This window comes from Astatotilapia calliptera, chromosome 3 (assembly GCF_964374335.1).
Source record: "Astatotilapia calliptera chromosome 3, fAstCal68.1, whole genome shotgun sequence".
Classification (NCBI taxonomy): Eukaryota; Metazoa; Chordata; class Actinopteri; order Cichliformes; family Cichlidae; genus Astatotilapia; species Astatotilapia calliptera.
Window position 1 is genome coordinate 62736893 of NC_137424.1, and position 15288 is coordinate 62752180.

The window sequence follows — 15288 nt, forward strand, 5'->3', positions numbered from 1 at the left end:
GTCCCAGCTCTCTGCAGGTCATTCACCAGGTCCCCCCGTGTGGTTCTGGGATCTTTGCTCACCGTTCTCATGATCATTTTGACCCCACGGGATATGAGATCTTGCGTGGAGCCCCAGATCGTGGGAGATTATCAGTGGTCTTGTATGTCTTCCATTTTCTGATGATTGCTCCCACAGTTGATTTTTTCACACCAAGCTGCTTGCCTATTGTAGATTCACTCTTCCCAGTCTGGTGCAGGTCTACAATACTTTTCCTGGTGTCCTTCGAAAGCTCTTTGGTCGTGGCCATGGCGGAGTTTGGAGTCTGACTGTTTGAGGCTGTGGACAGGTGTCTTTTATACAGATGATGAGTTCAAACAGGTGCCATTCATACAGGTAACGAGTGGGGGACAGAAAAGCTTCTTACAGAAGACGTTACAGGTCTGTGAGAGCCAGAGATTTTCCTTGTTTGAGGTGACCAAATACTTATTTTCCACCCTAATTTATGAATAAATTCTTTACAAATCCTACCATGTGAATTCATGGATTTTTTTTCACATTCTGTCTCTCACAGTTGAAGTGTACCTCTGGTGCAAATTACTGACCTCTGTCATCATTTTAAGTGGGGGAACTTGCACAATCGGTGGCTGACTAAATACTTTTTTGCCCCACTGTATTTATTATTGTATTTTTTTTTTCCATTGTGCAATATGTTGGTTTTTTTTCCAGATGTGCCATTTCCGCGCAAAATAAGCAATTTCCATAGTCGTTCCACCCTTATTTATTATTTATTATATTCTAGTGTACATAGTGTTCCCCTCTCTCTCTCTCTCTCTCTCTCTCTCTCTCTCTCTCTCTCTCAAAGTTAAGCAATATTGCATAACTTTTTAATAATATATATTTTTTATAATATATATATATATTCTATTCTTCCTTTGTATATTGTTTTTTACATTCACACCTTGTGGTCTTGTTACATAATTTTATTGGGCAAGCAACTGTACTATGACACTAAAAGTTCTAATCTTCTAAGTCTAAGTCTAGAAGAACTCACTCATAAGTCCAGCATGCTTAGTATGGTACGCACCATTGGTGTAATTTTTTTGTTGGTGTCCAAGTTTCTGTTGGTGGGACTTCCAGGATTATGGAAATATAAAGAAACATTCACTATGCGAAGTCAAAATCTACCCAACAAACTGGAAAAGCACACCAGTCATCTTAAATGCAACTGCATTCTTGTATGTTCTGTCACTGTAGAAAAAAAGTAGACTAGTACTTCTCTTTCTGTTAACTTTATAGTGACATTTGTCAATGACAGGTAAGACTTTTTTTTGTTCATAAAAATTAATTTACTGCTACTGTACTGAATAGCAGGCACAAAATTGTATCCAAGTGTATTCTGCAATAGCTTCTGCTATCCTCAATAAATGTATGTTGATGCATGTCAGCTGATGTAATCATAGTTTTAAGATTACAGTGCTAGTACATACAGATATAGAGACAAAATGTCATAGAAAACTATTATATGAGGGCTATATGACAGGCCTGTTGTGGACCCAAACACAGGACATGGGAAACGGAATGAACTCAAAACAACAGCTTACAGTTTTTCTCAGTCGCTTTGGTGCGTTTCTCAGATCAGAATTGAAATTCTCATAACTATTAGTTCAACCTCCACAACACTCAGTCATTTGTGCACATCATAGTAGCAATTTCTCCTCTCTCTGAACAAACTGCAAATGATTTTGGACATGAATCAGTTGCTTCCATACATTTCCCTGCTGCTTTCTGACATTTCCATTTGCCTATGTCATGTCAGTCAAAAGTAATCATACCTATGGATGCTGAATAGTTGTTCCCAATAAAACTAATAGTCATACATCCATTGCTTGAGTCATCACACACAAAATTGTTGAACTAGTTATCACATGCCAAATATTGGCCATCTGTCAAGCAAATCCTATACCTTTCTGTATCATTTTTCCTGGAAATGTCTCCGAAATTGAACAATTGATCTCAGGTGGATTACAGCTGTCACTCATGAGGAGGCGTGTGAAAGTTCAGTTGTAACCAATGACAAACAACTTGTTCACTGTCAATTATGGATGAATCCTGTGAATCCCCAATTGGCAAGCATATATAAACTGCGCAGGAGCTAGTGTGTACCATTTCTACACTTCTGTGACACAAAATGGAAGGTCAGCACCGTGGAAGAGGGGTGAGGATGCGGGGAGGAAGGGGAAGGGGAAGAGGGAGAAGAGGCAGATATAGGCGGATTCCTAATGAAATAAGGGCTACAATTGTGGACCATGTTGTCAATCACGGCCTCACCATGGAGGAGGCTGGTCGAAGGGTGCAACCCAATATTGGAAGAACTACTGTCAGTTCAATCATTCAAACATTCCGTAGGGAAAACAGGTATGCAAACAGTAATACACTGTACTGTACTGTGCCATCTCAGACACATCACATGTTACTGTACTGTATTTGCAAATTCACAAAAAGTCCACTCTGCACCACATAGGATTGTAAGACAACCTCGCGGAGGCGGAAGAGGGCCCCTTTTTACCCCACAGCAAGAAGAAGCCATTTGTGCAATGGTCATTGCAAACAATGCAATAAAGCTGAGAGAAATACAAAGCGCTGTCATAGAGAATTACACGGTATTTGGCAATATTGAATCTGTTTCAATTTCAACAATTGACAGAGTACTCAAGAAGAATGAAATCCACATGAAGCAATTGTATAAAGTGCCATTTGAACGAAACAGTGACAGGGTGAAGGAGATCCGTCACCAGTATGTGCAGGTAAAGCTGGTCTTCTATGTTCTGCACTGCAAACTGTTTTACAGTACTTCATAGTTTCATGCAGTACACTTGCAATTCCACAGCACATACTCTACAATGTGTTTTACCAAATGCACGCATTACTGTTTGTTACTGTACACAGGCATATTGTGACATTGCATTTCTGTCTCTCTCTAAAGCGTGTACTGGAGCTGGAAGCCAGGGAAACACTGCACACATTCATATATGTTGATGAGGCAGGTTTCAATCTGGCCAAAGGCAGAAGGCGTGGAAGAAATCGCATTGGACAGAGGGCAACCACTGAAGTCCCTGGTCAGTGCGGAGGGAATATTACCATGTGTGCAGCCATCTCAGACAACGGCGTCCTCACCCATATCCCCCTTCTTGGTCCATACAATACCCAACATCTCCTGACATTTTTAGACACTCTTTACAGGGACCTAGTCCCTGAGAATGAGAGAGGTGGAGGCCAACTCAGCAAGTATGTTGTTGTCTGGGATAATGTCCGTTTTCACCACTCCCATCAGGTCAGAGAGTGGTTTGCAGCACATGACAGAATTCTGGTTGAATATCTCCCTCCATATTCCCCATTCCTTAATCCAATAGAGGAGTTTTTCTCTGCCTGGAGGTGGAAAGTTTATGACCGGCATCCACATGAGCAAATGGCCCTGCTAGCAGCCATGGATGCAGCATGTGACGACATCACAGCAGGGTCCTGCAGAGGATGGATTCGCCACTCCAGGAGATACTTTCCTCGCTGCATTGCGAGGGATAACATCTGTTGTGATGTAGATGAAAATATGTGGCCAGACAGACAGGAACGTCTGTATGTGCCAGAATGATTTACTGTACTGTTACATGTGCTGTTTATTGTTCACATTAGTGCACAGCTCTACCAAATGGGTGATTTTATGTTTACATGTATTCTACAGTGAACAAGTGACTGTAGCATATTTTTCTTTTGCACAATTCTGTAGGATTACAAACACTTCTACACAATGGAAATGTGAAACGTACGTATTCAGTGTCTCAGTTACTCCCAAGACTCCCATAACATCTACAATGACTTTACTGCACATTTCAGATGGCTGTACAGGTAGGCCATAGTGCTGTCGTCAGCATTTTCAGGTGTCACCAATTGTTTTTGCAATGGGAAACACTGAAATTATAAACTGTCATAGTGGAAACATGACAATGCCATTTGACTATCTTGTTCATAAAGATGGTGTCAAGACTTTTCATTTTGATGGCACTGGCAGTTTCATTGACATGGATACTTGCTTTTGCGGTATGGATAATCAATTCTGTGCATGTGACGTGCTTTTGCGGGCTATCCACTAGGTTTTGCAGTTTGCACTAATTGTTTTGGGAAATGCACTAACTGCTGTGCAAATGTTAATGGTGTTCTGAGAAACGCACCAAAGCGACTGAGAAAAACTGTAAATACTGAAAAAAATCACAAAAATTCAGGTAACGGAAGTGCTAGGAATCCAAATCATAGCAAACTTCAGGGAAAGATAAAATAAGACGGCACTCTATAACAAAGGACAAGGGTAGACTCAGACAATATACATTTACAAGACAACAAGGGGAAAAGTAATACAAAGCACAAAAACTCAAGGAACTGAATATAATTCCTTGTATTATATAAGCAGTTATATAAGCAATTGCATACTTACATATATAATTGCTTTAAAATGCACTGAATCAGTCAGTGCATACTACTTACTCATTTCAGATGTTATCACCTGAATTAATGGCTGTTGTCACTTGTCATCAGTCCCACACATACCTGTACCAGAAGTTCTTTAGTTCAGTTCTCTTTGGACTTCTAAAGTAATAATGAGTTGATTGTTTCCATGTTATATTAACAACAATACGCAGGGGTCTCCAAACTCCATACTATACACAACTGGTGATCATTGAGAGTGACTAACCAATGTGTGAGTAACACTGAAATTGGGTGGTACTATCTATCTATCTATCTATCTATCTATCTATCTATCTATCTATCTATCTATCTATCTATCTATCTATCTATCTATCTATCTATCTATCTATCTATCTATCTATCTATCTATCTATCTATCTTACACAGTACTTCTACTGAGAACTTAATTAAAAGAATAGGCTGAATGATCAAAATCTAGATTGAACATAAAATTCAAGAAACTGAACATATAGTAGGTTGCAGGAATCTTTTTATGCAATCACATGTGATTGAAATGAAACCATGTTGGGCCCCAGTCACTACAAAGAACCACAGGAAGAGGAAGTTCTTACAAAAGAATATATCCTCATTTTAGTCTGACACTCACGCAGTGAGCAGCAAGGCAACATGGAGGTCAGATTTCTTACTATCAGACTTTGTGAGTACTGACCTTGCCTTTTGTAAAAAATAAAAAAATAAAAAAATACATGCATGAACTGAAGGGCAAATTGATATATCCAAAATGTTCCCATGTATTTGCATGTATTCATTATGGAAATTTGTAACTGCTGCAGATGATATATCTCATAAAAGTGTTGATGCTTGATGTGTATACATTTGTGTTCATCAGAAAAATGGTAAATGGCCTGCATTTGTATAGCGCTTTTCTAGTCCCTAAGGACCCCAAAGCGCTTCACACTACATTCAGTCATTCACACACTGGCGATGGCAAGCTGCCCTGGGGCGCACTGACAGAGGCGAGGCTGCTGGACACAGGTGCCACCAGGCCCTCTGACCACCACCAGTAGGCAAACATGGGGTTAGTATCTTGCCCAAGGATATTTAGCATGCAGCCAGGAGGCAGCCTGGGATCGAACCACCGACCTTATGATTAGTGGCTGACCGGCTCTGCCACCTGAGCCACAGCCACCCCAGAAAAAATAAAGACAACAATACACATGAAGTAGCACATATGCAATAACCTTAAGTTTGAAACTATTTTGTTCTGTATTTCTTGAGTCTTTATTTGATTTTCTGTCTCAGATTCAGGTTTTCCTCAAGTTGTTCCAAACAGGCAGCAGTTCTTTCAAACAGAATCTGTCACTATCAGCTGTGAAGGGCTAAATGGGCTGACTGGATGGAGAGTGATGAAAAAGATAAATGGAGATGTTAGAACATGTACTTCAACCTGGGAAACATCGATTGGACCTTGCAAAATTATTAATAGTTTTCTGTAGTTTTCTCTGGTTCCCTCCCCAATCAGACCAGGAGTGACATGTTTTCTCCTTAAATTGCTGGCTGTCTGAGTGGTGTCCCAGAAACGATGTGGGCTTCATAGATAATTGGCAAACCTTCTGGAGGAAACCTGGTCTTGTTAGGAGAGACGGCATCCATCCCACTTTGGATGGAGCAGCTCTCATTTCTAGAAATATGGACAAATTTATTAACCCCCCCAAAATATGACTATCCAGAGTTGGGACCAGGAAGCAGAGTTGCAGTCTTACACGCCTCTCTGCAGCTTCTCTCCTCCTGCTACCCCCCCCAAACACCCATCTCCATAGAGACTGTGTCAGCTTCCAAAAAGACAAAAAACAAACTAAAAACCAGCAACAAACAAATTAAACATAAACAATCACAAAGAAAGAACAATACAGTATCCACATCTGAACCAAAGAGTAAAACAGTGAAATGTGGATTATTAAATATTAGGTCTCTCTCCTCCAAGTCTCTGTTAGTACATGACTTAATAATTGATCAACAAATCGATTTACTCTGCCTTACAGAAACCTGGTTGCAGCAGGATGATTATGTTAGTTTAAATGAATCAACACCCCCGAGTCATTCTAACTTCCAGAAATCTCGAAGCACAGGCCGAGGGGGCGGTGTGGCAGCAATTTTTCACACCAGCCTATTAATTAATGAAAGACCAAGACAGACTTTTAATTCATTTGAAAGCCTAATGCTTAACATTGTCCACCCCAGCTGTAAAACTCAGAAACCAGTCTTACTTGTTATCATCTATCGTCCACCTGGGCCTTACACAGAGTTTCTGTCTGATTTCTCAGACTTTATATCTAATTTAGTTCTGAGCTCAGATAAAATAATTATTGTGGGTGATTTTAACATCCATGTAGATGCTAAAAATGACAGCCTCAACATGGCATTTAATCTGTTATTAGACTCAATTGGTTTCTCTCAAAATGTAAAAGAACCCACCCACCACTTTAATCACACTCTAGATCTTGTTTTAACATATGGCATAGAAACTGAACATTTAACAGTGTTTCCTGAAAACCCTCTCCTGTCTGATCATTTCCTGATAACATTTACATTTACAATAATTGATTACACAGCGGTGGAGAGTAGACTTTATCAAAGTAGATGTCTTTCTGAAAGCGCTGTAACTAAGTTTAAGAATATAATCCACCCACTGTTATCATCTCCAATGCCCTGTAGCAACACAGAGCAGAGCAGCTATCTGAACGCTACCCCAACAGGCCTTCAAGCTGGCTGTAGTTAAACCTTTACTCAAAAAGCCATCTCTAGACCCAGCAGTCTTAGCTAATTATAGGCCAATCTCCAACCTTCCTTTCATATCAAAAATCCTTGAAAGAGTAGTTGTCAAACAGCTAACAGATCATCTGCAGAGGAATGGTTTATTTGAAGAGTTTCAGTCAGGTTTCAGAGCTCATCACAGCACAGAAACAGCTTTAGTGAAGGTTACAAATGATCTTCTTATGGCCTCTGACAGTGGACTCATCTCTGTGCTTGTCCTGCTAGACCTTAGTGCAGCATTCGATACTGTTGACCATAATATCCTATTAGAGCGATTAGAACATGCTGTAGGTATTACAGGTACTGCGCTGCAGTGGTTTGTATCATATCTATTAATAGACTCCAATTTGTGCATGTAAATGGAGAGTCCTCTTCACACATTGAGGTTAATTATGGAGTTCCACAGGGTTCAGTGCTAGGACCAATTCTGTTTACATTATACATGCTTCCCTCAGGCAGTATCATTAGAAGACATAGCATACATTTTCACTGCTATGCTGATGACACCCAGCTCTATCTGTCCATGAAGCCAGATAACACACACCAATTAGTTAAACTGCAGGAATGTCTTAAAGACATAAAGACCTGGATGGCCGCTAACTTTCTGCTTCTGAATTCAGATAAAACAGGTTATTGTACTCGGCCCTGAAAATCTTGGAAATATGGTATCTAACCAGATTCTTACTCTGGATGGCATTACCTTGGCCTCCAGTAACGCTGTGAGGAACCTTGGAGTCATTTTTGACCAGGACATGTCCTTCAACGCACATATTAAACAAATATGTAAGACTGCTTTCTTCCATTTGCGCAACATCTCTAAAATTAGAAATATCCTGTCTCAGAGTGATGCTGAAAAACTAGTTCATGCATTTATTACTTTCAGGCTGGACTACTGTAATTCATTATTATCAGGATGTCCAAAAATCTTGCTGAAAAGCCTTCAGCTAATCCAAAATGCTGCAGCAAGAGTCCTGACAGGGACTAGAAAGAGAGAGCATATTTCTCCTGTTTTGGCTTCCCTTCATTGGCTTCCTGTTAAATCCAGAATTGAATTCAAAATCCTGCTCCTCACATACAAGGTCTTAAATAATCAGGCCCCATCTTATCTTAATGACCTTGTAGTACCATATCACCCTATTAGAGCACTTCGCTCTCGCTCTGCAGGCCTACTTGTTGTTCCTAGAGTATTTAAAAGTAGAATGGGAGGGAGAGCCTTCAGTTTTCAGGCCCCTCTTCTGTGGAACCAGCTTCCAGTTTGGATTCTGGAGACAGACACTATCTCTACTTTCAAGATTAGGCTTAAAACTTTCCTTTTTGCTAAAGCATATAGTTAGGGCTGGACCAGGTGACCCTGAATCCTCCCTTAGTTATGCTGCAATAGATGTAGGCTGCCGGGGGATTCCCATGATGCATTGAGTTTTTCCTTTCCAGTCACCTTTCTCACTCACTATGTATTAATAGACCTCTGTATTGAATCATATCTGTTATTAACCTCTGTCTCTCTTCCACAGCATGTCTTTATCCTGTCTTCCTTCTCTCACCCCAACCGGTCGCAGCAGATGGCCGCCCCTCCCTGAGCCTGGTTCTGCCGGAGGTTTCTTCCTGTTAAAAGGGAGTTTTTCCTTCCCACTGTCGCCAAAGTGCTTGCTCATAGGGGGTCATATGATTGTTGGGTTTTTCTCTGTATCTATGAAGCGCCTTGAGGCGACTTTTGTTGTGATTTGGCGCTATATAAATAAAATTGAATTGAATTCAATTGAATTCAATTGAATTAATGCATATCCATCAACTGACAGTGGAGAATACTGGTGTGAACATGGAGGAATACAAAAAAGCAACTCTGTCAATGTCACTGTAACTGGTATGTCCATGGGAAAAAAAAAAAAAAACAACTTAATCATGCATTGACATATTTCGTTTTTTTATGTTCAGTACATCACTTACAGTAATGCACAGTGTCATTTTTAAGCATCCATGTATGTACAATTTCAAGAGAACTTAAAGGAAATCAAAAAACTTTTTGACACAAAATTGTTATCTGCCATTTAGATTTAGGGAGTCATGTGATCCTGGAGATTCCTGCCTAACCTGTGATGCAGGGAGAAAGCGTGACCTTGCATTGTAGAAAAAAGGATGTGAACTCCAACTACACTGCAAAATTCTACAAAAATGGCGTCTCCATTGGGAGCAGCTCATCAGGAAACATAATGACTCCCACTGTATCCAAATCTGATGAAGGACTCTACAAATGTAGCATTGCTGATGGTGGAGAATCACCAAAGAGCTGGCTTAGTGTTGAAGGTAAGATGCATCAATATTCTTTAAATAAATTAGAGACAAACTTTATACCCAAACTGTATTTTAAAACTTCATGACAAATTGTGTAAATGAAAAAACAATATGTGGTCTATTATGAACATACCTAAATGGCCTGCATTTGTATAGCGCTTTACTCAGTCCCTAAGGACCCCAGAGCGCTTCACACTACATTCAGTCATTCACACACTGGCGATGGCAAGCTACATTGTAGCCACAGTTGCCCTGGGGCGTACTGACAGAGGCGAGGCTGCCAGACACTGGCACCACCAGGCCCTCTGACCTCCACCAGCAGGTAAACATGGGGTTAGTATCTTGCCCAATGATATTTGGGCCTGGGATCAAACCACCAACCTTCTGATTAGTGGCTGACCTGCTCTGCCGCCTGAGCTACAGCCACCCCCAATCAAAGTGACATCAGCGTGATGCTTTTATATGTGATTTGTGGACACCGTATTATTGAAGAGGTTGTTTTGTAACACCAGGCAATGTCTGCTTCTGTAGTCCCATGTTTCCAGGGGATGAGAAGGGTACTTTAGGCTACTAGTTAATTTTTATGGAGCTTTGTTTATACCTTTATTTACACATCTCTAGTAGGGCTGGGTATCGTCACTGGTTTCTAGAATTGATTCAATTCCAATTCACAAGGTCCTGAATCAATTCGATCCACGATTCAATTCAATTCGATTAGATTAGATTCGATTTAATTCTGGGATATTTTGCCTCAGACAGTCAGAAATATTATAATTCAGATCAGTACATTTACATATTTTTGTATCTATAAAAAGGAAGCTGACACTCGCAAGACTTTATCAAAGGCGTGAGCATCACAGCAGGTGCCTTTGTGTCAAAGTACCTGAAGATAAAACACAGAAAAACATGATGGTGATTTCCTGGCCTGGGAATTTATAAAAATATTCTGCAGTACATCAAAAACAAAAGAAAACCATTAATCAAAATATGAACGTTACCTCTGAAGTTACAGCGGTTTTATTACAGACACAGCTAAGCATTTTGCATTTTGCATAATTTCAAAAAGTTTACATTTGTTCAGAAGCCCATTGAACAGCAGAAATTAGGTTTTCTTTTCGGAAGTAAGTAAAAGGGAAAAAAACAGTGGCCGACAGCGCTGTAAACAACGGTAGACTTGTATGTAACAAGCAAGCGAATAATGCAGAAAACAGATTTTTAGACGGGAAATTGTTCTTGAAGTATACAATACAACTTTATTTGTATAGCACATTTAAAAGACCAGTGGTACATCAAAGTGCTTTACAATAAAAACAGGAAAATTAAGACAATAAATAAAAGACTATTAACAAAGTACCACATATGTCATCAGATTAAGGGCACTAATTATACAACAATAAAAGGGAATATATTGCTGCTGGTTCAGTCAGTATTGTTTGGAGAGAGATAAAACTAACAGCTTTAGAATCACCGCAAAAAGGGTGTAAACACAAAGCGCGGACCCGCCGAAACATCAGAATCAGCGAGCTGTCGGCTTTCAGCCCCGACCGTGTCCGTGCCGTCGGGTGAGAAAGGCAACATCTCACTGTTTCTGATCCGCGGGTCATGCTTTGTGTTTACATCTTTGTGCAGAATCCGTGTTCCTGCTCTCATTTACTGTTTTAGCTGTTTGGTGCTTGTTGAAATTTTGTGAGGTTTAACCTGAGATTCTGGTGTTTTGGGCAAAATAAATTAATATTAAAAAAATCGATTCAGGATTTTAATGAATCAATATCACGTTATCCAAGCCAGAATCGATTTTAATCGATAAATCGATTATCAAAACCCACCCCTAATCTCTAGTTATCATGCGGCTTAGACAATTAACAGTGTTTCCTGAAAACACTCTCCTGTCTGATCATTTCCTGATAACATTTACATTTACAATAATTGATTACACACCAGTGGAGAGTAGACTTTATCACAGTAGATGTCTTTCTGAAAGCGCTGTAACTAAGTTTAAGAATATAATCCACCCACTGTTATCATCTTCAATACCAACACAGAGCAGAGCAGCTATCTGAACGCTACTCCAACAGAGGTCGATTATCTTGTTAATAATTTTACCTCCTCACTATGTACGACTCTGGATACTGTAGCTCCTGTGAAAACTAAGGCCTCAAATCAGAAGTATCTGACTCCGTGGTATAATTCTCAAACACGTAGCCTAAAGCAGATGACTCGTAATCTGGAGAGGAAATGGCGTGTCACAAATTTAGAAGATCTTCATTTAGTCTGGAGAAATAGTTTGTTGCTTTTAAGAAAACTCTCCGTAAAGCTAGAACATCTTAGTCTAAGTTGCTTGGAAAGATAGGCGTCTGGACTTCTTCAAGTTGCTTGAAGACGTTTCACCTCTCATCCGGGAAGCTTCTTCAGTTCTAGGGTCAAATGGTGGAGAGTCCCAGATTTAAACCCTGTGGGAGTAACCCTCCAAGAGGGTCAATGGACCCCCTAATGATCCTCTACCTAATCACACGAGCCAAAGTGTGAAAAAGGGTGTAGGTCACAATCAGCCAGAGTTTCGGGTGAGCTCATTGTAAAAACTAATCCCACCCTATCATGTGATTTCCCGAGGTCAGATGGCCCAGGGTGTGAGTGGGCGTTAAGGCGTCTTGGAAGGGATCTCAAAACTGGATTATAGATGGCAGAGAGTTGGTGTCGTAAACCACCGCCTCTGTTCAAAGATGGTCGTTCACAGTGGACATAGATGGCTTCTTTCACCCCTCTTTCAAACCATCTGTCCTCTCTGTCCAAAATGTGAACATTGGCATCCTCGAAAGAGTGTCCTTTATCCTTTATATGCAGATGGACCGCAGAGTCTTGTCCCATGTAGGTGGCTCTTCTATGTTGTGCCATGTGTTTATGAATTGGCTGTTTGGTCTCTCCAATGTAAATATATGCTTTAGTTTTTCTGTGTTTGTTTGTTTATTTTGTTTACTGTGTTCCTAAAATTATTTGCTTTTCTCAGACAATAAAGATGTCACTGGACATATTACACCATAAATCAGTTCTAGCATTTATTTATTTATTTATTGATGCAGTTATGAGTTCTTCTGTGAAAATATTATTTTTACTTTGGATTTCAAAAGTGAAAATTGTTAGGTTTTGTATTGTTGATTGTCATTTATGCTTAGAAATATTTAACCATATATTCTTAGAAGTATATAATCATTTGTAGATTGAAAGAATGTCTCATCCTAGGAGGTCTGTAACAACTCTGTGTAGCATGAAGAGGGGAGTGCGTTCACTCCTCTACAGTGTGTTCTGGCATAGATCACACACACCTCCTAGGAGAGGTCGTATCTTCTCTTGCTGATATATGGTTTAGCAAACACACGTATATCTCTTTAAGTATAAGAGCCTTTTGTTTAGATAGATCTGCTAGACTCCTGGCACCAGCTTTGGGGAGTCTTCACAGGGTCACATCTTGACCTCACACACACACACACACACACACACACACACACACACACACACACACACACACACACACACACACACACACACACAGGCAAGGTACTCTTTGTGTGTATGTAGACGTCATATGTTAATGAACCTATGCATATTCATGTAACCTCAATAAAAGAACAGTGGTACGGGAGAACGGAGAGAGCAACTGGGGTCAAGCGAAGGAACGGCGCCTGTCCGGTTCTCTCCCGTGCACGAGAAACATGAAGAATTTCGCCTACTTCGTGTCTTGCTTGCTGTGTAATTATATTGTCTTTAACATTCCAGCGAATAGGTTCAAGCTACAAACCTATCAAAAATAATCTTTAATTACATGCTGAATAACCACATCAAATCATCTCCATAAAACTTCAGATATTTATGCACTTGCGAACATAAAACATTTTTTTCAAATTATTAAAAAAACAGGCAAATATATGATATTAGAGCAAAAATTCCTTCAGAGTATTATCACGATCTTTAATATTTTATTAATGTTGGGAAGAAACTGCTGACGTAATTATATGATGTGCTTGCATTATTAGTAATGTATGCTTGAGTGTAAAATAAATAAGGACACAGTAAGTGTGGAGAAAAAAATGATGTGAGCAAAACTCTGATAGTTGATTCTGTTCATCTGGACATGGCATTTTAGTGGGAGAAACGTGTCATTACTCATCCAAATGACTTTTTGAAATGTAATGAAATGTCAGGACGTACCACAATTCACGGATCACATTAACTTGGTGGACCAACACATCAAATTCACCAGGGAGGATACAGTGGGGCAAAAAAGTATTTAGTCAGCCACCGATTGTGCAAGTTCCCCCACCTAAAATGATGACAGAGCAGGGCTGTGCAGAGAGGTTTAAAGGGGCGGGTGCTCAAAGTTAAAAAGGGGCACATTGAACCAGGCTGAATAACAACAACACACATTCATCAAGAATCTAATATGGGCAACAAGGCAAAGCAAACGTAGCCGATGCTTTACCTGATGGGTACAATGTTGCTGTTGAGGGGTTGCTGTGGATAGTGCTGGAGGGCAGGGCTGTGTTGATCTGAGACTGTAGACATTAAAAAGTCCATAGGAGAGATGGTAGCTGATTAAACAAGTATCATGAGATAATAACAAAATGCAAAGATTGGTGACAGTACTTGGAACCATAAGGCAACAAAAAACTGTGAGAAATAATTTAGGCTCTGCCTGTGAATCACTCTTTGCTTCTCTTCTTCCTTCCATCCCATCATTTCATATATCACTCTCCACTTGCTGTCTATCTGAGAACAAGGCACAACTTGCTATTGCAATAAACTATAATCTAATTATCCACACCTAACAACTCCAGCACTTAATCTATAATAAAATGATGACAGAAAAATGTTATAGCCCTGCCTTTAGTAGCCTCATACAGCTCCTACTGTTTCCTCCTCATGTCCTTACCAGGCATGTCTGCACAATGTTATATCATGAGTAATATTTTTTTTAAAAATCCATCTAAATAAAACACACACATGCACGCACACACAGTGACATTTTAGACCTTCTTCAGAATACTGTATATACTATGGGCATCACGGTGCTGATTCAGAATCCTTACATTATTATTTATTACTAGAGCTACAATAATAAAGCAAAGAGGAGGGGGAAGTAATAAATATGAAATAATGTATTTATGATGATTCCATTTGTTTCACTATCCACTCTGTGCAGGGGCAAAGCTTATTACATGTTTAAACTGTAGAGATACAATCATTTTACTGCTGTAAAATCCAACTTTTGTCTTATTTAAAATATAAATCTAATATAATCTGCTTCTTAATGTATGTTCTTTAAAATACAGCGTGTGTTTTTTAATATATTATAATTATAATAATGCATAATTATGTGGGCATGCATATTACATCGTTTTTTAGTGAAATATAATCCCTCCAGAAAGGCAGGAAAAGCCCGGAAACTTACTTTAAAACTAAATATGTTTCTAAATACTTTAAAACTAAATATGTTCCCTAAAACGGTGACAGAGCTACAGACCCATGACAGCCTTACACAGGTAGCCAGCAGCTGTGACCAGCACTACTTGTGTAGTTAATAAAAGGACAGGTAATGTTTGTCGCGCTGTTGCACTCACAGCACGCTCGTTTGTTTCAGTTCATCAGTTGCAACAAGACAGCTTACCAACGTGTACGTAATAAGCTAATACTCCTGGGTGCTACACACTACAGTGTACGCTGTACACCGACTTA

General features: G+C 39.7%; 2 protein-coding genes across 2 annotated transcripts in view; one reads left to right on the plus strand and one right to left on the minus strand.

Annotated features, from left to right (window-relative positions):
- LOC113017443 (butyrophilin subfamily 2 member A2-like) overlaps window positions 1-15288 on the minus strand; it is a 97033-nt gene that overhangs the window by 10083 nt on the left and 71662 nt on the right. The gene's annotated exons all lie outside the window — the stretch shown is intronic.
- LOC145422358 (high affinity immunoglobulin gamma Fc receptor I-like) lies at window positions 5125-9719 on the plus strand. The gene is given in 4 exon segments (XM_080293624.1): window positions 5125-5155; window positions 5761-5935; window positions 9042-9133; window positions 9328-9719. Coding segments are annotated over 4 exon segments (618 nt in total). The 3' UTR covers window positions 9648-9719.